Source organism: Crotalus tigris, unplaced genomic scaffold (genome assembly GCF_016545835.1).
Source record: "Crotalus tigris isolate CLP2741 ecotype Arizona unplaced genomic scaffold, ASM1654583v1 scf7180000018301.7375997, whole genome shotgun sequence".
Taxonomy (NCBI): domain Eukaryota; kingdom Metazoa; phylum Chordata; class Lepidosauria; order Squamata; family Viperidae; genus Crotalus; species Crotalus tigris.
This window is the reverse complement of record NW_024096931.1, coordinates 1,051,529-1,078,547: the sequence shown is the minus strand read 5'-3', so window position 1 is coordinate 1,078,547 and position 27,019 is coordinate 1,051,529. Positions and strand designations below refer to the sequence as shown.

The following is a 27,019-nucleotide window of genomic DNA, read 5'->3' as shown; positions in this document are numbered from 1 at the left end:
TAGCAGTATTCCAATATTTGAGGGGCTGCCATACAGAAGGGGGGGGTCAATCTATTCTCCAAAGCACCAGAAGGCAAAACAAGAAGCAAAAGATGGAAACTGATCAAGGAGAGAAGCAACCTGGAACATTAAGGAGAAGCTTCCTGACAGTGAGGACAATTAACCAGTTTAACAATTAACTGGCCTCCAACCAGTTCAGAACCTGAAATAAAATCTAGTTTCTTTTCTTTTTCCTCTCTGCCTCACATTACTCAGATGTACTGACGAGGCAACGTTTCTGGAACTCCTGAAGATTTATGTCTTTCATAACCATGACAGAATTATGACTCAAATCACAGTTTTTCTCTAGACTGAGGGATCTCTTGGGAAGGCCTCCCATCAAGAGCTCTTGTATCCTGCAATCAAATGAAATCAGAGGAAATAACCTATTATGATTCTGTCCCAAAGTTCTCTGTTGAGAGTTTGTTAAAATACGCATTATTTGGACTTAAAACACTTGGGATTAGAAGCTAAGCCACCTTTTGAACCAGCCACTTCTTCTGCCCCTGGACTACCGGAGGGTGGGCCACTTTGGAGGCGGAGCAAGCCAGCCAGCTTCAGAAAGAGCCCAATTCTGCCAACTCTTATGCTGTTAGTTGCCCAGAGTTGTTTGAAACTAGATGGGTGGCAAATAAATTCAATAAGTAAATAAATAAACAAACTCTTCTGCCTTTTCTACAGTGGTTCCTGGGCTGCTCCCTGTTTCTGCAAGAGGCCAGTAGAAAGGGCCCTTCCATCTTGGCCTGCACAGCAGCAGGCAGAAAAGGGGGGAATCTACTTCCCTCAGAAGGAGCAGAGGCAATGAGGGCCAAGAGGAGCACCTTTGTGCAGATTTGGGCTCCACTGGGCACCCGTGGCCAGAGCAGAGCCCGCCGCTCCCTCCAAGGGCATGCAGTCACGGAAGGAGCAGCAGCTTCGGGTGTTCCAAGATGGCAGCTCTGTACTGTGGATGAAGGGGCCTCCACAGAGTAGATGGAGGACAAACCGAGATGAAGACAAATGCTTCCCCTGCTCCTTTGGTCTTTGGTCTCCCCTCAGTGCTGCCGCCAGGAGAGAGATAGAGATAGATAGAGAGATAGAGAGAGATGAGAGAGAGAGAGAAGAGAGAGAGAGAGAGAGAGAGAGAGAGAGAGAGAGAGAGAGAGAGAGAGAGAGAGAGAGAGAGAGAGATGACTCCAGTGGCTCCCTTCTCTTTAATAAGGGAGGGGGCAACTGCCAAGACTCTCTCCAGGATCTTCTCCTCAGGATGCTCACAGCAAGGAGGAAGGAACATTTGCCATGAGAATATAAGGCTAACTGGAACATTAGCCAGAACATTTGACCCTGCAGGGCTTTCAAGTGGCAGGACGGCTGTCCTGGAGTTGGCAAAGTCCAGAAAGAATGCAAAAGGGACAGATTTACTTTGAATCGCAAACCATGTGCCCCCCATCAAGCCCCTCTCAAGGCAAAGGAGGTCCTGCCCACCAAACTGCTTTCCAGCCCTCTAGCAATTGCTATAATGGACAACAAGCATCTCCCTGGAATCAAACCAGAGTCAAACGTGCTGTCTGTGAGAGCTAAAGACAGCGGTCATAGCAGAGGAATTAAATATGATTCATTCCTGTTCCCAACCAATGAACGGGGTTGCTGGGGGCTTTGTAGCATTGCAGAGAAGGAACATAAGCAGGGGGGAGGGTGTCTTGTATATGAGCCTCACTGAAAGAAAAGGCTTTCCTTTCCGTGCGCTTAAGTGCCAACCTCACACTCTGTTTGTGGGTTCACCGTCCAATGGCTGTTGCGCAAGAGCATGCCATCTTCGCCCCCAGACACCAAGACATAGAACATAGAATAATCCAGTTGGAAGGGATCTTGGAGGTCTTATAGTGCAACCCCCTGCTCTAGCAGGAGACCCTATACATTTCAGACAGGTGGTTGTCCAGTCTCTCCTTGAAAACCTCCAGTGATGGAGCACCTGCAACTTCTGAAGGCCAGCTGTTCCATGATTAATTGTTCTCACTGTCAGGAAATCTCTCTTTGGTTCTAGGTTGCTTTTTTCCTTGATTAGTTTCCATCCGTTGCTTCTTGTCCTGCCTTCTGGTGTTTTGGAGAAGGCAGGACAAGATACCCCCCCTTCTTTGTGGCAGTCCCTCAAATATTGAACTATTGCTATCGTGTCTCCCCTAGTCCTTCTTTTCGTTAGACTATCACACCCAGATGCAGAGCAGCAGGATCTCCACAGCCTTGGCCACCATGCTGCACCGTGCTAGAAGAGGCATTAACAAGGCAGAGCTGCACATCAGTTCCTCCACCGCTTGCTCACTTGCTTCCTCTCCCCTTACGCACTGCCTTATTGGTCAACAAAGTGACACTTGCCAGACCCACTGCAATCCTGCTTAGCAAAAAACATTTTGGAAATGGAATCTCATTTTGCTCTTGGCTCAGCCTGTCTTTGGCCGGCTTATGCCAGCTTCCTTTTGGAAATGGTGTCTTCTTTCTACAGATTGAGTTCAGGTGCCCATCTCATTCATTCGTTCGTTCAGTCAGTCAGTCAGTCAAACAGAACATAATCCCCTCAGAGCAACTCACCTGGACCAAACTACTTTTCCCCCACGCTGTGCTCCAGAGGATCGTGGAAGATATGAGTTGGGAGGGTTTTAGAGGTTATCTAGACCAACCCAAGTGCAGAAATCCATTAAACCAGCATTGTGGCCAACAGCCCTCTATTGGCCTAATCACATTCTTGTCCTTCATTGCAGCAGTATTCCAAAGAGTTTTGCAATTGGCTTGCAAAAGTGTAACTAAAGCAGTAGAGTTCTCAAATTGAAATTCCATTTGAAATGCAAACATTCAGAATATACAAATGGGTCTGTAGATTCTTTTCCTTAATTAAAACAAATATTATCCTCCAGTTAGGTCTTGCCTATTCAGCATACTTAGAAAGTAGTAGAACGATGGGTTAGAAAATATTTTTAAAACATAGATGGCATTTTAGGATTTTAATTGTGTTTGTGGCTTGTTATTGCCATTGTCTGGTTATTTATTTGGGTCTGCTTTTGGAGATTTTTAACTGTGTGAGCCACCCCAAGTAACATAACTGAGATGGGCATTTATACAAATTGAAGAAACAAACAAATAAATAGTGTGGACAGAAACAGTTTGAACTATCAAAATTTAGGAATATCTTGGAACAATAGGCAAAAACCAGCAATATGAATTTCAACAGGGACAATGAAAACTCTCTCATGGGAAAGGAAAAACCAAAGCAATAAGTTGAAGATGAAGGAGACTGTGTTTGAGCAGTAGTGAAGGCAAGACAAGAAGCAATGGATGGAAACTAACCAAGGAGAGAAGCAACCTGGAATTAAGGAGAAATTTCCTGACAGTCAGGACAATTAGCCAGTGGAACGCCTTGCCTCCAGAAGTTGTGGGTGCTCCAACACTGGAGGCTTTCAAAAAGAGACTGGACAATCATTTGTTTGAAATGGTATAGAGCAGTGGTTCTCAGCCTGTGGGTCGGGACCCCATTTGGGGTCGAAGGACCATTTCACGGGGGTCGCCAAACAACGCAGTCCGCCATCTTTTCCCCCTTTTCCTTAGCTGTGCTACTCCCTTTTATTCTATTGGCTTTTGAAAGCCAATAGAATAGACTCTCTTGAATAGAGTCTAATTCTATTGGCTTTCAAAAGCCAATAGGAATTGTCCAGGCTGTCTCTGCCCTGCTGAGCCCGCCAAAAGTCCCCTTCTGCAAACGGTGCTGCACCAGTTGAGTAGTCCTCGACTTACGACCGGTTGGGGGTCGTGGCATTAAAAAGGTTGAGAACCACTGGTATAGAGTCTCCTGCTCAAGCAGGGGCTGGGACTAGAACAACTGTCTCCAAGTGTATGAGCTTTGTGGACCAGCAGGGGGGGAGGAGATGGTTCTGCCTGAATGGCGGGTGGGCACGTGCGCCCACCACTTGCACAAATGAAACTCCATGCACGCACCTGCCTGCCCACCAAACACACACACTCACCCGCTACTTCTGCAGCCTGGTTCTGAACGGCCTGCAGCCTGTAGTGGGCCATGGCCTGGGGGTTGGGAACCCCTGGACTAGAAGACCTCCAAGGTCACTTCCAACTCTGTTATTCTATGTTCTAAGAACTGAACCAAGTGCTGGTGAAATGAGTACCCTGATCAGTAAATCCATTACTCGAAGGCATAATTGACTAGAGAAATTGAGCTCAGATAGCTGCTGGGCTAGGAGAAGACCCCATTTCTCAGGGGTCAACCTGTACCTCTAGACTGTGCATGGTAGCACTAGAGGATGCTACAGTGGTGAAAAATAAGGTCTCACATTTCAAAGTCACTCTTCAGGAATGTGCAATTGTTTTGATGTGCACAAAATCTCATCCTTTACACGGCAGAAATTGTATTGCTTTGTATAAATAATTAGGGAGTAACCACGAGCTCTGAGGTTTGATGACTATCAAAGGGAAACCTTTTTAAATAACTCTTTAAAATGAAAGATGAAGCTGTATTGTTCTTGGAGTGACATCCTCTGTCAGCAAAAGATGTTCTATTTGAAAGTAAAGACAGATTTCCTGAATTTGACTGGTTAACAATGGTGGGTTCCTTGACATATTTTGACTTTTAAATCAGCTAAAACTGGATTTACAAGGCAGTAAAATTAGTGTTCTTAAAGTTGACAAAAAAGTTGAAGTAACAATTTGAAAACTTTGTTTATGGACAAAGCAAGTTGACAAGAGAAAAAATAAATATTTTTTTCAAGATTAACTGAATTACAGGAGAAATATGGTGAAATTAATACCTGAGATACAATTTCTGTATGAACGTACATCAAACTAAAATGAATATTTTCCTCCAACTCATGCTGGAAAAATGTACATTAACTATCCATTTAATCACCAACCCCCAAGATGAGAAAAATACCACTGACTATATCAGAAGTAAATTCATTAACTGAGTTTGCCTGTGATATTGCCTAAAATAAATGCTGAAAACATGAATATTCACATCTGTATTAAACTGCTATTTCTTGATGTGCAACATATAAATATGACATCATTTTTCTTCTTTCGTTTTCTTCAAATATAAGTATAGAAGATTTGTTTTCTCTTGCTCCAACATAAAATGACTATTTAATGCAAAACCTCACCTATACTATATCCTCCTTACTTATTAAAAAAAAGTGCACACATAATTGCCTTGTAAGTTGTAAATTTAAATAATGAGTGAAAATGCACCGCGTTGGTTTTCATTGGGTTTTTTATGGATTTTTGTTTGTAAATAGCAAAAGGAAAACAGAAAAAAACCCAGCTCCCAGCAGCTATATAAAATTGGAGAAACTCTGCTTAGCCCTCCCCAACCATTAGCCCTCCAGCCTCACCTTAACAAATTTGGGAAAGACAAATTCACTTTTGCTTTAGGCCAGCACCTCTCAACCTTGGCAGCTTTCAGATGGGTGGACTCCAATTCCCAGAATGCCCAGCCAGCAAGCCTGGAGTTGAAGACCAACCATCTGAAAGCTGCCAAGGATGAGAGATGATGATGCACTACGAAAACAATTCCAGGCTTTAGAGAGCTTCTACCAGTAGAAAATTCCTTCTAATCTCTTTGCCTGTTCACCCTTGTGCTTGCTCTGATCCTAGGGTCAAGAAAGGAGCAATCCATCTTCTCTTGCCCTTTTTAAAATTTGATTTGCTCTCATGCATTTGATGGTCTTCTAACTATTGTATCTCCCAATCTTGCAGGATGCCCCTTTTCATCCATCTATCAGGCATTAGAAAAGCACACAACTCCTCTGGAGTAAGGCAGGCAGCTACAAGTAATGAAGCAACGAGACCTTCTTCTTCCCACCAAAACCAGCAATAAGCCACCATCTTTGTCCCAAACCAGCATGTGGCTGTTCTGCCCTCTGAATGGCAGGCGAGGCCCTCGGGTGTCTGCCCACATTCAGATTTGGAACCTGTTGTCAGACACCAAAGACCAAGCAAGACACTGAGATTCTTCGAAGCAGTTTGTTCCATTGTTCCTCACCTCTAGACAGAGAACTTGCCCAATTGAAACAGACCGTTTGCACTGCTAAACATACTCTCTTGGGGAGGAGCCATCTTAGCTCTCTTTCTCCCACATAGACTATCTAAGCATTGTTTTCTCGGTCTCCTGGAAGGCCTCCTTTCCTCTCTGTTGGGAATGAGGAGGCGCATTCCACCCCCCCTAGCAGGAACTGGGGGAATGGAGCAGTTGGAGTCAACAGAATGAGCCGAGGTGGCGCAGCAGTTAGAGTGCAGTACTGCAGGCCACTTTAGCTGACTGTGTTCAGCAGGTCAGCGGTTCAAATCTCACCGGCTCAAGGTTGACTCAGCCTTCCATCCTTCCGGGGTAGGTAAATGAGGACCCAGATTGTTGGGGGCAATGTAAATATATATATATATATATATATATATATATATATATATATATATATATATATATATATACACATTGCTTACTGGTGTACACCGCTTAGAGAGTGCTTGCACTTAAAGCGGTATATAAGTCTCATAAATAAATAAAATAAATAAACAAACAAACAGAAGAGGCCTCTCTAGAGCAGTGGTTCTCAACCTGTGGGTCGGGACCCCATTTGGGGTCGAACGACCATTTCACGGGGGTCGCCAAACCACGTTGTCCGCCATTTTTCCCCTTTTCCCTAGCTGTCCTACTCCCTCTTATTGGTGGCCACACCCACTTGGGGGTCACCACAACATGGGGAACTGTATTATGGGGTCACGGCATTAGAAAGGTTGAGAACCACTGCTCTAGAGCAACCTCTCAGAGCATCCGAGATGCCACACTCGGATGGAAGGTGGCCTGGGGCGGGTCAGTGGAGGACCCGTCATCTGATGGCCCAGAAACATCTTGACATTGGCGAGTGGCAGCATCTGTCTCTGGGCCAGGAGATGGAGAGAGAGGAGGAGGAGGAGGAGGAGGAGGAGGAGGAGGAGGAGGAGGAGGAGGAGGAGGAGGAGGAGGGGTGCAAGGCTAGATTCCACTAGAAATAAAAAATGCCGTGACCTTCATTCACAAGGACACATCCTTCAAGCCCCATCCCTATCTCCAGCACAGAGAGCCTCAAGCCCTTGCAGGATCCCCTAATCTGCTCAAGATCGAGGATCAAGTAAGCAGGAGGGGAAGGGAGAGAACTGCAGGGGGGAAAGTCTCTCCTCCTCCCAATTCCCCACTTCCAGGTGGAAAAGCGACAGAGTGGTGGAAAGAGCGGTGGAGGCTTCAGGACCCACCTCGGTCAACATTTGAAAGATCTGCTCCACACCTGCCTGGCACCTGTCCTCTGAGGACAATCATCTGGCTGTATTTTGGTCTGTTCATCATCACCAAAGAGACTAAAAATAGAGGCAGTTGGAGAACAGAGGCTCATCAGCACCTCCCCATCAATCACAGTGGCAGCCTCTGAAATTAGCTCTTCCCCACTGACAGCACATCCCTTCAAAGGGTGGGTGGGTGTGCATCTTGTCTTGCTTGGTGCCTAGAATGTGGATTCTCTCCAGATTTTCTAAAGACTGCTGAAAGCAGAATCTGTGTTTTTATTGTTAAATTAATTGCTGGGTTTCTTGCGCAAAGGGCCTCGAGGTGCCATTTATAGATATGTATAAACGTTTGGAGTATGGCAAAAAAAAAATTGGAAGCATTTGGCTCCAAGACTTATTTTTCATTTCCTCCTAAACTTTCAAGATTCTGAATGTTTCATTTTCCTTTTTGACAAGTTTTGCAATTGTGCACTTTCCAATTCAGCTTGAAGAGTCCTCTTTTGTTGCTCTCACGAATGGGTTGCCAAGAGCACTTCTGGATCAAACCATCCATTGCACCATCATGGCTCCATCTCAGATTTTTTGGGCCATATTCTGCAGCCCCCTCCCCAGCATGGCAGGTGGGTTCCACAGGAAATGGAGGAGGGGGCAGGAAAATGGCCCCTGAGCAGAGAGGATCCATTTGGCATGAAAAGTGGACTCTGGCTTTCACCCTGGTGCATACTCAAAACAGTATTTTAAAAACCAAACCAGAAAGTATATCTGGGGAAGCCAAGTTGCAAATGGGCTAAAGGGGTGGGGGACAAAAAAAACATGGTGCCCATGGCCATATGATCAGGGCTACCCCTCCCTCTGCAGATATCCCCGTAAATTAAGAAAAATTTTCCATGGGAGTGCTGAGATTCACCAGGTGTCCTGATTCCAGACAGGCCTTGATTCTGTTCTCCAGGCTTAATTTTTCCTTCTTTTTTGCAGATGGATTTGGGCTAACCCCCTTCCCCCTCACACACACACACATATACGTACAGACACAGAGAGAGAAAGACAGCTCAAGGCACTTGAATGGAATTAAGGACACCAGCTGCAAAAGCTTTTCAAGGACTGAACATTCAAGTCTGTGGTGAACTTTCCTCCTGTTCAAATCAAACCACATAAAATGTGCAATTTTGATTTTTTTTTGTTTTTAGATCTGCAAATGAAGCCAACTGGCTTTACCCACGTACATTCTGCCTTTAGGCCATGTAAATCACATGCCCACCTTCCCTCCTCCGGGGAGCGTGCCCCCAAAGCACCCCCTGAGCATTCCCAGCGGGGAGTGGACTCATGGTCTCAACCACAACCCCAGGCTGGCTCTTTTGGTGTTGCCCCTCAACTGTCCCCTCCGTCCTTCTGGCCAGCTCTGCTGAGTTTACTCACGTCGGAGGCAGGACCCTTGTCGGCCCCTGGGCAGGAGAAGGTAACAAACTCGTGGCACCTCTTGTGGACAACGAAGCAACAAACTGCAACGAGAAAAGTGAGGATGCAGGTTAATCGGGGGCTCGTGGAAAAGGGAGAAGTGGTCTTCCGTCTGGCCTAGGGATAATCCTTGGGGTACCCCATGTTATCCCTGCCAGGTTGCTTACTACATTTCCTGCACCCCACATCCTGATTTTGCATTTAATGTGGATTTGTAAGGCAGAGGTAATTTGTTTTCCTGTCTTTTAAAAAAAAATAAGATGAATTTGTTTAATTTAAGAATGTAACAAGATTATCCCTCAATTTTATGTGGACTGTGTGTGTGTGTGTGTATGTGTGTGTGTGTGTGTGTAAAAACAGACCTTTCAAGATTTTTCTCTGCAAAATTCATGAAGAATTTTTGAGAGAAAATCATTCTTCTTTGTGAATTAGCGGCAAACAAAGCCTGGCTCTGCAGGGGCCTTTGCTAACTCTAGTGACTATGGCCCACAGTCATGATGGATGGGAATTGTAATCCAAAACATTTGGAGATTGAGCAAAGGGGTCCAAGGGATGCAATTAGATCAAGTCGTTTATTTATCTGCTACTCTAATCCACACAACAGTCTTAGCAGATTCATTTTAATCTAGACCAGTGTTTCTCAACCTTGACAATTTTAAGGCAATGCTGGCTGAGGAATTCTGGGAGTTGAAGTCCACATGCCTTAAAATTGTCAAGGTTGAGAAACACTGATCTAGACTCAGCCCTTTGTGCCCAGGACCAATAACAGAACAAGAGGCAGAGACTGATCTTTATGTTTATCCAGGGGTCCCCAAACCCTGGAGTGAGCAGGTCACTTAAGTCTGCTGACATCTGCCTCTCCTTCTGCACTTGACCAGCACTGAAAATCACTGATTTGTCCAGGCAGACCTACAATTCCTGAGTGGTTCAGGAACAGAGCTAATGCCCAAATGCCACAACCAGTTTCTTTTGACAAAATGGTGTGGTGGTATCAGCGACCCTGCTCATCGGGCATCCAGATTCACCCCATTTCTGCCACAATGAGTGTGCAGGCTTTCTACCCCCCAGCTACGCCCATGCCCAAAGCAGAGGGACAACCTCTGTATTTATCTATTTATCAAGTTTATATGACACCCCCCCATCCCACAGAAGGTGACTCTGGGTAGCATGTAATGAAACAATATATTATAAAACCACTTTTATAAATATTATAAAATATTTTGTAAAACCACTAGACGTTTAAGCAATTATGCATAAATGAAAACAAGATCACAAGAGGGCTAAAATCAGAATGTTATATACATGGTGCGGCCAATGCGGGCTGGTTCCCTGCAGCCGGAACTACAGGAGATCATCGGCTGGGGAGGAGATGCAGATGAAAATGCATATACCGAAAAGACTGAATAACAAATGGGCTTGGCTCCCCCAGTTCAAAACCATAAAAATCCCTCTTGCAAATGCCAGAATTGGCACAGCCGGCCCTATCTGGGGCCAAGGGCTGCCCTCCAGCTGTCTGCAAAGGACTAGCAGAGTCATCCAGGGCAGATTGGGTGCACGTGGCCATCTCAGCAATCGATCGATGGATCGATCAGGCCGTTCTTACCACCAGGCTGACTGTGGTGAAAGGAAGCCATTTCCTTTACAAGGGAGTTCCAGCTGCACCCAGCCCTTAGGAGTCCCCGGCTGCAGCCTGAATGGTTCGATTGGCCCGCAGACTTTGCTGGGCAGGGGCAAGGAGGCCAAAGTGCACAACACAGAGGCCACCTGGCACTGCATCTGCTCCTGCTACCCCTGGACTTGCTGGCAGACAAGCAGAGGCCAATAGGAAGAGAGGGGAGAGCATGTCAGACGGTAGCAGGTCACCACTGCACAGCGTCCACACCAAGAGAAGGTCTGCATGACAGCCTTTACATGTGATGCTAATCAAGAGAACACATATGGCAGCTTAGAGACTTTTCTGTGTTTCGTGTAGGGAAGGAGAGACAAAGGAAGAATACAGATTTGCCCAATTCACACATCTCTGATTGGACAGTGACTGATACTCCTCTACCAATATATGCTCTACATGTAAGAGAACAGTACATATCTACAGAAATGCACATGATCCAAGATAAAATCTCTCCAGAATGTATATGAGTCAATATACAGTAAAAGAAAAAAAATGACATTACCATAGGTATATATTACAGGCCACCCAACCAATCAGAATAAATAGATTAACTCTTTGCCAACCAGTTAACAAATGTATGTAGAAAGCACACCACAGTAGTAATGGTAGACTTCAACTATCCAGATATCAACTGGGAGACAAACTCTGCAGCGAGTGGGAGATCAAACAGATTCCTAACCAACATAGCTGACAACTTTGTCTCCAAAAGGTGGAGGAGGTAACTAGACGTAAAGCCATACTGGACTTAATTCTAACTAATAGAGAAGAAGTGATAGAGGGGTTGAAGTTGCCAGAACTTTGGGCGAAAGTGACCATGTCATACTGGAATTTAATATAATGCAAACACTAGCAACAGAAAAAAATCCAACCAGTGTGTAAGAACCCACCCCACTTTGCATCTTTAGAAGACAGAACTCTTGGAATATTTCTTCCAACAGGCATCCTTTATTAAGAGAAAATGGTTGCAGGCGTTCTAGACAGGACCTGGGGCCCAAGCCCTACAGTTCAAGGTTTTAAGGGGTCCCCAGCAGCCCAGCCCAGCCCACCATCTTTCCAGCGACAATCCCAGGTGTTACATTTCCACCCCCTTTTTCCTCACTGCCGGTGGAAGGGAGACTTCAGAGAAGAGTAGATGAAAGCTGATGGCCCCATTGTTATGATTTAGTCCTTTTGGTGGTATCCACATTCAATCCCTTTGAAGTTGTACAGAAGGAAGTGAGCGCCATAAACCCCCTTGTTCACCCCCCCCCTTCCCCTTCATCTTATGACAGAATCCAGAGAGGGCAGAAATGGGATTTTCCATAGTCGATAACTAGAGATGAAATATAATTGGATTCTGACACAGTGTCTTGAACTTCAAAAGAGCTGACTTTAACAAACTCAGAGAGAACCTAGAAAGATCCTATGGATGAAAATCCTAAAGGGGAAAACAACCCAAGAATCGTGGGAAACTCTGAAAATGCAATCACAAAAGCCCAGACCAGTACAGTACCACTGAAAAAGAAAAACAAGAAATTCAAGAAGAAACCAGCAGGGCTGCACAAAGATTTCTCTGACAAACTGAAAGACAAAAAGGACAAATACAAAAATTGGAAAGCTAAGGCCAATTATCAGCAGACAGCCAGAAGATGCAAAGATGAAGTCAGGAAAGCAAAGGCTCAGAATGAACAAAGACAGAAATCATGGATAATAATAAAAAGTTTCTTCCAACATATTAACAACAACAAAAAAGTCAACTGTAGGTCCACTAAAGAGAGAAGAAGGAAATAACAGGCAATAGGGAGAAAGCAGAGCTGTTTAACTCATACTTTGCATCAGTCTTCACACGAGAGGAAACTATAGCCCAACATACCAAAAAAACCACTGCAAAAGACAAACTAGAAACAAAAATTAAAATAAACAAGAAAATGATAAAAGAACACCTATCTGACCTTGACGAATATAAATAACTGGGGCCTGACAGATTACATCCCAGAGTTCTGAAGAAGCTGGCAGATGTTATCTCAGAACTGCTGTACCACATCTTTCATAAATCCCGAAGCACCAGGAAAGTACCTGAGGATTGGAAAAGGGCTGATGTGGTTCCCATCTTCAAGAAAGGAAAAAAAATAGACCCATGAAACTACAGACTAATCAGTTTAACATCAATATCTGGGAAGATCCTAGAAAAGATAACCAAAAAACAGATCTGCGAACAACTAGAAACAAAGTTATAACTAGTAGCCAGCACAGGTTTGTTAAAAAACAGATCATGCCAAACCAATCTTATTTCATTCTTTGATGAAGTGACTAAACTAATAGACCAGTGAAATTTTGTGGACATAGTATACTTAGACTTCAGTAAGGCATTTGATAAAGTAGACCACAACCTACTCCTTGGTAAGCTAGAAAAAAGTGGAATAGACAACATCACTACCAGGTGGATCTGTATCTGGCTGGCAAACCATACTCAACAAGTAGTCCTCAATGGCACTACATCCACATGGAGAGAAGTAAGCAGTGGAGTACCACAAGGTTCCATCTTAGGCCCAGTACTCTTCAATATCTTCATCAATGACTTAGATGAGGGAATTGAAGGGGAACTCATCAAATTTGCAAATGACACTAAACTGGCAGGAGTAGCCAACACTCCAGAAGACAAACTCAGGATCCAAAAAGTTCTTGACAGACTTGAACAATGGGTCCTATCCAACAAAATTAATTTTAATGTGGAGGAAAGCAAAGTTTTACATTATGCAAGAAAAATCAAAGTTATTACAGATTAGGTGAGACTGGCTCAAAAACAGTAACTATGAGAGGGACCTTGGAATCCTAGTAGATAATCATTTAATCATGAACCAGCAGTGTGCAGCACTAGCCAAAAAAGCTAATACAATCCTGGGTTGATTAAAAAAAGAGGCATAGAATCAAGATCATATGAGGTATTAGTACCACTTTATAAAGCCCCTAGTAAGACCTTACCTCGAATACTGCAGCCAATTTTGGTCACCATATCACAAAAAAGATGTTGAGAGTTTGAAAAAAAATCAGAGAAGAGCAACTAAGATGATCCAAGGCCTGGAGACTAAAATATATGAAGAACGGCTGCAGGACTTGGGTTTGAGTAGTCTAAAGAAAAGAAGAAACAAGGGAGACAAGATAGCAGTATTCCAGTATCTGAGGGGCTGCCACAAGGCAGAGGGGGTCACGTTATTCTCCAAAGCACCAGAGTGCAGGACAAGAAACAATGGTTGGAAACTGATCAAAGAGAGAAGCAACCTGGAATTAAGGAGAAAGTTCCTAACAGTGAGGACAATTAACCAGTGGAACAGCTTGCCTCCAGAAATTGTGGATGCTCCATCCCTGAAGGTTTTTAAGAAGAGACTAGACAATCACCTGTCTGAGATGGTATAGGTTCTCCTGCTTGAGCAGGGGACTGGACTAGAAGACCTCAAGGTCCCTTCCAGCTCTACTCTATTCAATACTCCACCCATAATCAACCGAGGGTGTCTTTCCCCAGATCATAACTGGCCTGGTTTGCATCCATCCAGGGTGCCATGAGAATAGGAATGGATCAAAGGATCTTTCCCAGCTTCCAGTTACAGATTATATACAGATAGTCCTCAACTTACGACCACAATTGAGCCTAAAATTTCTGTTGCTAAGCAAGATAATTGTTAAGAGAATTACTACATCCACATGGAGGGAAGTAAGCCATGGGGTACTACAAGGTTCCATCTTAGGCCCAGAACTCTTCAATATCTTCATAAATGACTTAGATGAGGGAATTGAAGGGGAACTCATCAAATTTGCAGATGACACTAAGCTGACAGGAATAGCCAACACCCCCCAAAGACAAGCTCAGGATCCAAAAAGATCTTGAAAGACTTGAACAATGGGCCCTATCCAACAACTTGAAATTTAATGAGGAGAAAAGCAAGGTTTGACACTTAAGCAGGACACAAGTACAGATTAGGTGAAATCTGGCTCAAAAACAGTAACTGTGAGAGGGATGATCACTTAAATATGAGCCAGCAGTGTGCGCAGCAGCCAAAAAAGTTAATACAATCCTTGGTTGCATAAACAGAGGCATAGAATAGAATAGAATAGAATAGAATAGAATAGAATAGAATAGAATAGAATAGAATCATGGGATAGAATAGAATAGAATAGAATAGAATAGAATAGAATAGAATAGAATAGAATAGAATCACGGGATAGAATAGAATAGAATAGAATAGAATAGAATAGAATAGAATGGAATGGAATGGAATGGAATGGAATGGAATGGAATGGAACGGAACGGAACGGAACGGAACAGAACAGAATAGAATAGACAGATTGTAGAATAGAATAGAATAGAATAGAATAGAATAGAATAGAATAGAATAGAATAGAATAGAATAGAATAGAATAGAATAGAATGGAATGGAATGGAATGGAATGCAGAATAGAATAGAATAGAATAGAATAGAATAGAATAGAATAGAATTGATTGTAGAATAGAATAGATAGATTGTAGAATAGAATAGAATAGAATAGAAAATAGAATAGAATATAGAATAAAATAGAATAGATTGTAGAATAGAATAGACAGATTGTAGAATAGAATAGAATAGAAAATAGAATAGAATAGAATATAGAATAAAATAGAATAGATTGTAGAATAGAATAGAATAGAATAGATTGTAGAATAGAATAGACAGATTGTAGAATAGAATAGAATAGAATGGAATGGAATGGAATAGAATAGAATAGAATAGAATAGAATAGAATAGAATAGAATAGAATAGAATAGAATAGAATAGAGTGAGGACAATTAACCAGTGGAATGGGTGGCCTTCAGAAGTTGTGGGTGCTTCATCACTGGAGATTTTTAGGAAAAGACCGGACAGCCATCTATCTGAAATGGTATGGGGTCTCCTGCTTGAGCAGAGTGTTGCACCTGAAGACCTCCAAGGTCCCTTCCAGCTCTATTCTTAGATAAATCACTGTGTTCCTTTCCTTCTCCATTTCTCAAAGAGAAAGCCTGCCTGAGTTACTGATCTGCCTTCCTCCTCCTGACCTGAGCCTGCCCTTCTCAGCTTGGCCAAGCTGCCCTAGCCTGCCTTGGGGTCCCATTTGGGGAAGTTTTCATGGCTTGCTAACATCAATTACCTTTGCTAAATATCAGCTGCTTTTGAAGTCTGGGCGCCTTCGGGTGATGAAAAGGATGTTTAAAAAATCATCTTCCTCTAGTGGCTCATCAAGTGAAGATGCCGCAAGGAAGCAGCTACTGGGTGGATCGCAACTGCACGCGTGAACACACACACACAGACACACAGTCACACACACACACACACACACGGACACACACATATAACCACACATACACATTGTAAGATCTTCGTTCCCAAATGTTTTTTACTTTGGCAAGTCTTGGAAATATGTCAGTTTTGATTCTGTCGGGGTGTCTTAGCAATTCTGTTCACACTGTTCAGTTTTATTTATTGATGGTTTGCATCCATGTAGTGAACAAGCAGCATTTCCAAGCAGCATTTGTTCCAAACAGAGAACAGGCGAGCTGAAAAGGGGAATGAGTTCCTGTATTTTCTCATAATTGTGCAAAGGCCACTAAAACTGAGCAAGCAAATTTCCCCTGGCCTCCTTGTGTTAAAATGCAGGATCCCAATCTCTTCCCTTTTTTGCGCTGCTATTTTTAAAAAATGAAAGCAAAGAAGAGGGAAAGGAAGGGAAGCCCCTGAGCTGAGCTTCCAAGTTTTCTCCCTTATACAGTCATGAGTGCAGCTTGTCCCCCCCCCCACCACCACCAGGGTATCCAGAGGCAGAAACAAAGGAGGAATGGAAGGAAGGAGAGGTTCCCGAGAGATGGTCTGTAAACAGGGCACCGACTCATTCCCAGCTGAGAGCTGACAGAACTGTCAAACCCTCGGAGAGAAATGTCTCTTGGGGGGAGATCCTTTGTTCTCTGCAGAAGAGAGGAAGGGGGGAGACCAGCCCACCGCAGGACACACCGAAATGTCTTCTGACCAGGGAGACTACCTACGTTGTCCCCTTTACCACAGCCAATTGGGAGAGGTGGGCTGATGCAAGGGGAGACCTTGGAAGGAAGGAAGGAAGTTGTTTAGGGGAGGGGAGCCAGCTGGGATTCTTCTGCCTGGGCAAACCTGTAGAGCCAAGGGTGAACCTCAGGTGGAAAGTCCATGCAGGAATCCTGACTGCCAAGGAATGATGGGGCTTGTTGGAGGTGCAACAAGAATGGTGCCCCACTCAGAGCCATCTGCTTGCAATAGCCCAACATTCTAGTCTCGATCAAGCCAGTATATGTATTACCCTGCCATTGAGGCAGGCCGTGTTTTTCTCAGACAGGCTTGTGTTCTTTTGAATTGCATACCTACTATGTGGAACCGAGGGAATGGGCTCTCTTGGCTGAAAACCTAGCCCATCGACACTGTAGGCCAGGGATTTCCAATCTTGGCAACTTTAAAATGTGTGGGCTTCAACTCCCAGAATTCCCCAGCCTCAGTTCTGGGAATTGAGGTCCACACATCTTCACGATGTGCCAAGATTGGGAACACTTCACCAGGAATTATCCGGAACCAAAGACAAGATACAGAAGGATGAAGGAAACAATGTAATTTACAAAATCAACTGTAACCATTGCAACCAATTCTATGTGGGACGAACATCACATCAACTGAAAACCAGAATCCATGAACACCATTTGGCAGCCACATTTCCTATCCCTAATCTCTACCCACACTGACACCGAACAGCTCCAATTCAACTGGAGCAACACAAGAATCATCGGCCACCCACCACGCTCGGGAGTTCATTGGAGCCTGGCACTTCACAAGCAGCTCCATCCATGGACACACTGACCTATCAGCAGCCTACAAACCCTTCAGGATCCAAATCAACCGCACAGCCAAGCAGAGATTGCACCGACCCCCAACCATCCCACGCAAGTCCGCCCAACCAGCAGTTCACCTCCCAATGACCCTCAGCTGACATGACCTCCCCGTCACAGGACCCATCACACGACCCTCACCTGACATGGCCTTTCCATCACAAGGCCTACTGACCACACAAAGAAGAAAACCAACACTGACATCCCTTAAACTCTGCTGAAGATGTTACCTAGCCTGGTAACGAAACATTCGGAGAATGAACTTCCACCCTCATTGGGAACTCCTGCTAGAGGCTCCAGTACTCCTGGGATGTAAGATTGGATGGGCTTGCGACAGATGAACAAGTTCTTTATGGTCAGAGGCTATGAACAGGACCATTAGGATGAAATGCAGTTCACTCATTCATGCATTTTGACTGCCTGAGATACACAGGTCAAAAGATCCTCCTTTCATCAGAATGACAAAAATGTCTGCCCATCGCGGATGTGTTTGCTGTGTTGCTCAAAAAGACAAAAGGGGTGGAGTTTGGGATGTGACACGGCTGCTTTCAGCAGCCTGATCCCCTTGTCCACTGTTGGGGACATCCTGATGAGAAGCCTCCATGTCAGTGGTGAATATGTGAACAACCGGTTCTCTGTGTGGATGCCGCTTCCAGAAGCCCGTTCTGGGTCTGGGCAACAAAAAATTAGCTATTGGTTCTGCTGAACTGATGCGAACTGGCTGAATCCCACCACTGCTCTATGTATTCTTTTCCTTCCCTTGTTTTCCTTTCTCCATTGTTTGTTTTGTTCAGTTAAATAAGAGGATTGCTTTAATAAAATGTGTTCTTTCAAAAGGAAAATAGCAGGCAAAATTGAAAAGGTTTTTTTTTTTTTGCTGCAGGAATCAGATCATCCATATCCAGTTCTGGATCCCCAATTAATATCTAAACTCCACAGACCTTGACTTCTGTTTGGGGTTAAAGGCAACATCACCACCTCTCCTGAAGAAGTTCCTGAGGTCTAGTTATGCCCCAAAGTGGTTTTAACTCTCATGGTAATTACAGGAAGAACCCCAAAAATATATTAGAAATTGTTTGGAAGTCGGAGGTGCAGTCTGCTGCTGTTAAGTATATAAACAGCTTTATCTGTTGCACATAAAAATCAGGCAGAGCTTCACTCACTGTCATGGACACCATCTTGACTTTTTTGACCGTGCCCTATGGATGCCCCATTGGGGGTCCAGGAAAGCTGTGGTTGTTTCCACCAAATGGCAAAGACTTTTATCCCTGGGAGGGATCTTCTCCTTCCCTGAGACGCTGCTTGAGAGAACCTGCGTTATTTGGATATCTATTTCATCCCTTTCAAGGCTGGTGTTTTGCTTTTTGCTTTTTGCAGAACCACTTCCTGTTTTCAACAGACCATTTCAAGTTTGCCTTTGGGAAAAAGCAGCCGCCCGCCAGCCGCCCGCAAGACCAGCAGGTGCTTCCTTTGGCCCACCCAGCCACGACCCGTGCCTAGCGGTGCCCCCAGACTGCTACAGCCAGTAAGGCCAGCCAGCAGGGCATCAAAGCGGAGGCAGAAAAGGCAGGCAGGGGGTTCCAAGCCAGCCACAGTCCCCGCCGGGCTCAGCAGGAGTCCACCAGGCAGCCAAGAGCAACGGCCTTGCTAACCCTGGAGCAGAGGCCAAGCGCTGCCCACAATCTCTGAATCCATGCCTAAAAAAGAAGGGCAAAATCCAAGATAAACTCAGACAGATTCAGTTGTTGGCCAGTTTGCAAAAGGCAACATGGTTCACACTGACAAATGCATTTACACCCCTGGAAACACCTGGGGCACACTCGCCCCTGATGGTGTTTACTGCAGGAGATGCCATGGGGGGGGGGGAGAGAGAAAGTAGCAGGCTGGCAGGGAGAAGGACCAGAAGGAGGGCACAATAAGGTGGAAAAGATGGGAACTGGGAAGAAGTGGAAGCCTTTCAAAGGGAGGTTTCTGCCAAGGAGACCTTCCCTCTCCATCTCACTCTAGCAAGGTCCTGCCCACGTTTTCTGGTTAACCGGGGCACCCCCAGGTAATTTAAACGAGCAGCACAGATAGCTTTGCAAACTAAGATTATTATTAATCAAGCAGTCAGCTCTCCACTGCATCCAGTGGGGCTAATGAGTAGGTGTAAGGCTGTTGCTTAAATGATATTTAGAGGCATATAATAACAACAGACATATCTCCACTCCTCCCACTGGATACCTCATCCCCTTCCCCCAGATGATGTCTTGAATGGGTAGAAAATGAAGGAGGATCACCTGGTGGCCTCCTTCTCATCCCTGTTCATACCTGTGTTATGTACATAAGAGTGATAAGGCTAGAAGAACCCAAGGCCCCTCCCTTGGGGACTGTCCACAGGGCTTGTGTCCAGCAGCACACTAGAAAGTTCTGATTGATTGATCGATTGGCTGCTAATGCGAATTCTTGCCTGTTGTTCCCTCTCTGTCTCCTTTTAATCCCTTTCTGCCAGTTAACTGCTTGTGCTGTTTGCAGATGTTTCATAAATAAACATCAGGCTTTATTATTGTTTAGTTGAGCTGAGTGTCGTGGGTGCTTGTTCTGATCTGGATGGAGTATGCTGGGCATAAATGAAGCTGGAAAGTACCCCCAGTAATTTCCCACCCCACCCCCACCCCCTGCTTAGAAGTTTCCACACTAGCACATAGCCACTCTTTTTCTCCACATGCGCACCGCACCCATGTGCTCACGGCTACAGCTCTGCAGAATGCACTGTGGTCCCAAGGCTAAGATGTACTTTTGCAGGTAAAGGTTGAACCTCACACCTAAGGGGGGGGGGCGGGCGTGAACTACAAGCAGGCTGCCACGCATTAGCACTCCCATCAGACAAGGAGATTTTTCAGAATTTCACAGTTCAACAAAGTGGAGAGCAAATGTTGACAGCACAGATAATCTTTATAGAAAGTGCTAGGGGGAGCACAGCAGTCTGGGGAATTCTTCAATTGGCCAAGGGTGAGAACCGCAGCTCTGGAACGTCAAAGGGGGCTTCACGGAGGGCAGCTTTGCCCAGCCCTGCAATTCAAAAACCTCAACCTGGAAATCCTGCTAAGGGATGAAAGGGGGGGTATCCTGATATTGGGGCCCCAAGAGCAGGGGAGGACCCCTTCCAAAGAGCCCCCCTCCATACAGCCTTGCCACTTCCATCTTGCCTGGTGCCCCCCCAAGGAAGGTCTTCAGTTCCTGGCCCTCCTTTGCCAATATCCTGATGGGAAATGTGGCTTCCACCACTTTTGTTGTTGTTAATTGCGAAGTCGTGTCCGACCCATTACGACCCCATGGACAACGTTCCTCCAGGTCTTCCTGTCTTCTACCATCTTCTGGAGTCCATTTAAGTTCACACCTACTGCTTCAGTGACTCCATCCAGCCATCTCATTCTCTGTCGTCCCCTTCTTCTATTGCCCTCAATCTTTCCCAGCATCAGGCCCTTCTCCAGTGAGTCCTTCCTTCTCATTAGGTGGCCAAAGAATTTGAGTTTCAACTTCAGGATCTGGCCTTCTAAGGAGCAGTCAAGGTTAATCTCCTCTAGGACTGACCGGTTTGATCGCCTTGCAGTCCAGGGGACTTGCAGGAGTCTTCTCCAGCACCAGAGTTCAAAGGCCTCCATTCTTTGGCACTCGGCCTTTCTTATGGTCCAACTTTCACAGCCATCCATTGCAACTGGGAAAACCACGGCCTGGACTATACATACTTTTGTTGGCAGGGTGATGTCTCTGCTTTTTAGTAGGCTGTCTAGATAGCTCTTTCTTATACATCTGTGTAGCCCCAAGGATGGGGCAGGATTCGCATTCAGATCAAAACAGTACAGCAGATCTCCATTTCTAAGTCATTTGGCCCATTTTCTCCAGGCCCAGGGGGAGGACTCGTCCCTCAGAGGCTGGGCAAAGGGAGCTTTTGGTACGAAGTCAAAGGGCACCAAAGGGCCACAGGTGCAGCCCAGCAGGCTGGAGGGAAGCAGGCGCTCCAGCTGGACTCTGGGCAGGCCTGGAGGGAGCTGCAGGGTTGGTCGTCTGGAGAAGACCTGGCAGTGGAAGCCGTGCTTTCCCCCACCCTACTTGGCGCAGACCTGCCTGAGGTTCTCGGGCTACCTTGCATGAGGCTGGGGCAGCTGGTCCACCTTGCCCCTGGTCCTCTGGTTGTTGCTTCCTGAGCAGGAGACACCCCAGCCAGCCTTCTCTGCCTGCCAAGAGGGCCTTCCTGGGGAAGCAGGGCACCTTGCCGCATTTTGCAAATTCTTCCCCCCCCCTTTAAAAAGTTCAAGGAGGCTTAAAGGCTTGGCGGGCAAGTGAAGGGTGAAGAGAACTGGGATGCCTCCAGACAAAGTCCCCATTGTGTAATCCTCCAGCCTGATTCATCAAATGTCACCACCGTCCATCTAGACCCTTCCCGCCTCCCATTCTCCCAGGGCTTCATCTGTCTTCTTTATTATTTCTTGTTTCCACAAAAAAAAAAAAAGAAAATCTTTCAGGAGAAAAAGACGGCATGCTGCACGCTTTGTTTGGACTGGTGAGGGTGATGTCCTCCTTGCGGAAACTCCCCCAAATGTTATTTTCTGCAGGCTGAACAGACCTGAACAGCTGATGCCACCCACCCACCCACCAGGCCTGCCAAAGGGGTCACCTCTCCTTCCTTCAACCCCATTTTGCTGCTGTCGATGGGAAGGACCAGGACCCCTCCACACCCTTGAAAAACGCCGCTTCCGCCAGCGAATGACAAGCAACCCAAGAAAAGCTTCCGATTCTCCATATTGATCTGATGCCCTATTTCAGTGTTTCCCAAACTTGACCATTTTAAGGCATGTGGACTTCAACTCCCAGAATTCCACAGCCAGCAACGCTGGCTGTGGAATTCTGGGAGTTGAAGTCCACATGCCTTAAAATGGTCAAGTTTGGGAAACACTGCCCTATTTTAAAGGAATCTGGACATTGCAAGCAAAAGCTGCTCTGCCTGCTTCTGGACTGTGGAACCAGCCGCTGTGCTGGTGCTGCTGTTTTCTGGCCCTCCGGCCAGATCCTGCAAGCAGCCCCCAGACTCTGGACTAGTTGCCAGTCTAAAGCCCAAGGGCAGAGAGGTGGTGGCAGCCGGGGGGGGGGGACAAGTAAGGCTCTCATTCTTTGCCCCCCCCCCCAGAGTTCCTGCTGCATCTCAGAGGTGGATCAGGCAATGGGTCAACCTGATGTCCCCAAAGGACTCGGGAAGCCCACTTCATGGAAAGGAACCGCCCCCCCTTTCCTCCTGCAGCCCCCCCTTCTCTCTCTCTCTCCCTCCATAGCCAGGAGCCTTGCAGGGAATCCCACCGCCCTTCTCTTTTTACAGGCCCTGCTTTCATCGCCTCTGGGTGAGGAAGGGACAGACCATCATTCCTTGTTGCTCCCCTGGAGGGGAAGCCACAGCGGAAGCTCACACACCTGGTCCCAGGGGTCCCAGAGCTCCAGAGAAGCATCCCCCCTCCCTCTCCCCCCCCCAAGAGATCAGCCGAAGAGAGGGCACCTGCTGGAGAGGATTGTGGGCCCACCTAGGGCTTTGAGGGGGCGGCTGCTTTTGCAACGCCTTGGGGGTGCTTTGTTGCAGCCTGAAGGGGGGGCGGGGCTGGAGTGGGGGGACTGTGGCCATTTCTGAGCAAGGAATGGGCAGGCTATGGCTGCAGTCCAAAGGGGCCGCTTTCCGGTTCTGACACGCTTCTCTCCTCTGGGGCATTTCTGAATCAGAACAAGAAGACCCCATGAAACGGCTAGGAACAATTTGGGGATGTGGCAAGCCATTTTTCATTCATTTGGTCTCTTCGAACAGCACAAACCTATTGATTACTCATCAGTCTTGGAGACAGAAGAGTTTCATTTCAAAAATGTGTAATCTACTCTCATTTCAGAATGAAAGAAAGAAGCCCCTTGTTCCCTGCAGTCCTGCTGGACTATAAATCTCATCATCCTAGCCATGTCCAGCCCCCCAGGAGAGGCTGACTGCCTCTCCCCACTCTTTGCCCATCTCTGCTGTCCAGAGAATTGGCAGCAGCCCCTCCCCAGCTGCAGCCAAGAGTAGGCACCACCTCTGAGGACCCCCAGCCTTCTTGCCCCCACCCTGCCTGACTTCTTTAAAAACCCCAGTGATGGTACACCTACCAAGCATTCCACTGGTTTATTGTTCTGTCAGGAAATTTTTGCTTAGTTCTAGGTTGCTCTCTCCTTGATTAGTTTCCATATATAGTTATAACCTTTATATTTATTTTCTACCTTTATTATGTGTACAAATAACTCAAGGTGACAAACATAAGTAATATGTCATGGTTCCGGTAGATGAGGCCAATTAAAAGAACTTCAAGGCAAGGAATTCTTCCTCAAAGAACATTTTTATTTGGCTACAAAATAACGGCACATACAAAGGTGAACCCAAGACTAAATTCCCCTCCTCTACCTTACAAAGTTACAAGTTGCAAGTCCCACCCCAATTAGGTGTCATAAATCACATTCACCAATTAGTAGAAAATTGGGTGCTCCTCCCAGCTCTCCAGCCCGCCAAAATGCTATCAGTCATGACCTTGGTTCCCATACATGAAATTGTTTTGGCTAACTCAGAACTACATCCCCTCCCTCCTGCTTTCTAAATATGTGGCAACCTAAAAAGTGAAAATGGCTTCAGTTCAGGTTGTTGCAGTGTTGACATAGTCCTCTTTCCTCCTTCTGTTTTCCCCACAACCACCACCCTTAGGTGGGTTGGGCAGAGGGGGGGCACTGGCCCAAGGTCACCCAGCCATCTTTCATGGCTAAGGAGGGACTTACCATCTCCTGCTTTCTAGCTTAGCGCCTTAACAACTACCGCAAACTGGCTCTTACGATTAATTATCCTTGCCTCTATTTTAAATGTTATATTCAATTTATGTTTAATATGTTTTATGTTAAGAGATCAACCCCGACTGCTCTTTAGAAGGCCAGATCCTGAAGTTGAAACTCAAGTACTTTGGCCACCTAATGAGAAGGAAGGACTCACTGGAGAAGGGCCTAATGCTGGGAAAGATTGAGGGCAAGAGAAGAAGGGGACGACAGAGGAGGAGGTGGCTGGATGGAGTCACTGAAGCAGTAGGTGAGAACTTAAATGGACTCCAGAAGATGGTAGAGGACAGGAAGACCTGGAGGAACATTGTCCATGGGGTCGCGATGGGTCGGACACGACTTCGCAATTAACAACATGTTTTATGTTTATAATATTTTATTTGTACATGGCCTAGAGTCCCTCTTTGAGGAGATGGGCGGTTTCTAAGTATGATAAATAAAATAAATAAAAATTTCTCTTGAAGTTTTTAAAAACCTGTAATGGCAGCCATTACATCAGATATCAGGAGTGCATTAAAGTACCAGAAAAGAATTTAAACTACTCCCCAAAAGTTCACACAGAAATGGCTATTAGACACCCGACCATAAAGACTACAGATACTCTGGAGCACCGGCCATTCAGAATCATAAAAGAGCATCTGAATTTGGCCCAGGAACCAACAGGCCACCAATCTAAGCTCCTTTTTATTGTAATTCTGGGGTCCCTTGAACAAGCTTGGTTGGACCAATTAAAACCCGGGCTGCCAATTTCTCAACCAGCAGAGGCTTATCCAGTTCTCAGCCACGTTTAAGGCACCCCAAATCCAGCCTGGCAGGTGACTGGGCCGAATCCCTTTGAACCTGCGCTACATATCACTGGTTGGTTGTATAAGAATCACTACTCATCCACAGGAAGGTGGAGAATCTATAGACAGCTGTATTTCCAGACAGCTAGTAATGAAACCTCCGAACTCAAATGTAGTGTTTCTGAAGGTTCGCAACTTTAAGATGTGTGGACTTCAGCTCCAAGAATTCCACAGCCAGCCATGCCTCTTAAAGTTGCTAAGGTCTGGAAATCCTGCTGTAGTGTTGGATCTTCTTAAGCACACAGCCAAAGCATTTGATCAGAGCAAGCAACTCCCATCTCTCCAACGTAACAAGACAGTTACTCAGCTGAAGAACTGGAGCCTTTGGGCCGTAGGAGCTTCTGGAACCGTTCTTATTTTGAAGCGGTCCATAAATTGGTCTCTCCCTCGTGCATAACTCTTTAAAAATGCCTAACTCTTTAAAAATTGTACTTTGGCTGTCCTCTGCTCTTCTGAACTGGCCTCTCCCCCACGCCATCATGTTTCTCCTGGGTTAATTATCCACTTTTGCTCATTTAATCCTTAAGTCACCCTCACCTTTCACTACAAAGAATGGAGTGGGAACCAGCATGGGGGGGGGTCTTTATTTACACTTTTGTAGCAACTGGCAACTCAATGCAGAGGTCAGGGAAGGTGTGCCTCCGCCCTTTTCAATCATTCAGCACATTGCCTTTGAAAAAGACAATAGGGCTGCAATGGGCAAGGTACACTTCCTTGCTCTCTCCTGCCAAGGCTGTGCTCATTAGCCACAGAGCAGGTGCCCGGGGTTAAGGTGTGTGGGAGGGCAACCAGTTCCTTAAACAATCAGCCTTGGCATTTGCTCCCCCCATGGCTCCAGCAGTTTCTGCCCTTTGCAGAATTTTGCATCTATGCAATTTCTCCACAAAAGGTGGCCGGCTGGCATGTTTTCTTTATGCCGCACTCCTCACCTGCAAACAGCCTTTTGAAAAGCAGCGCCAAGGCACAATGCGCCTTCAGTTGTGGACCCATTTACTCCTGCAGGAGATTTTAAATTACACAGGAGCTGGGCAACAAACTGTCACTTTTAAGCCTTTGCCAAGGAAAGCGGGTGGAGTCCTCAAACGGGGGACAGCGGACCTAACGCAGCCAGCCCAAGCCTCCCCCAGCCCAGAACTGGGAGGAATGGGATGCAGAGATCAGCCCCCCAGCCCACCCCCAGATCCCTGAAGGGGAAACCACATCAGCAAGGAGGAGGATGGTATTTCAGATTCAGAAATTCTTTCAGAGATTGACCAGAGGAGAGCAAGAAGGGGTGGGGGCACAGAAATAGGGAGGGAGGAGTCAGATTCTGCACAGGGTCTGCATTTCAGGGAAGGCAAAATCCACAAGATTTTGGTCCTCCAGAGACCCCAATTCATTTTTCGCCCCCCCCTCCTCCAGGTAACTGATGCTGCCAACCTGCCAGCTGCTTCTACAAAGCAGGGGGAGGAGAAGAATTATTTCCCACAGCAGAGGCAGAGATGGCTGCCGTGTGGGCCAGAACCCTGACTGCCATGGACCCCACACTGTAGCAGCGCATCGGCCTCCAGCCCCACAGCGGGGCCGCTTTTGCCAAGGAGAACTGATTCACCCACTGCATTCACCCTAACTAGGGGTGCGGAGGGCTCCCCAGGTACAAGCCGTGGGGACCCAGAGATGCTCTTTGTCTAAGGTGTCCACCACCTGGGAATGGCCTTGCAACTAAGTCTGACTGGCACCAATTCCAATGTCTTCTCCTAGAGTGGCCAAGCCAGATTTTCTGCAGGGCGGATGGTGGCATCCCTGGATTCTTGATTGGCCCCAGCACATTTGTCAATGTCCTTATGTTGTATTGTTGAGTTTATGGTTTGATTCTTATTTTGTTGTTTTTAATTGTTTATTGTTTTAGTTGTTTATTGCAACCTGGTGAAAATCAGTATAACAGAATCGGAAGGCTTTGGAGGTCTCCTAGTCCAACTCCCTGCTCAAACA

General features: G+C 46.0%; 1 protein-coding gene across 2 annotated transcripts in view; it reads right to left on the bottom strand.

Annotated features, from left to right (window-relative positions):
- The window catches only part of PRKCB (protein kinase C beta), a 206,926-nt gene that overhangs the window by 127,487 nt on the left and 52,420 nt on the right, over positions 1 to 27,019 (bottom strand). For both annotated transcript variants that reach the window (XM_039349688.1, XM_039349687.1), the window contains exon 3: positions 8,743 to 8,825. In XM_039349688.1, the coding sequence (XP_039205622.1) occupies positions 8,743 to 8,825 (83 nt within the window). The remainder of the gene's footprint in view (positions 1 to 8,742; positions 8,826 to 27,019) is intronic.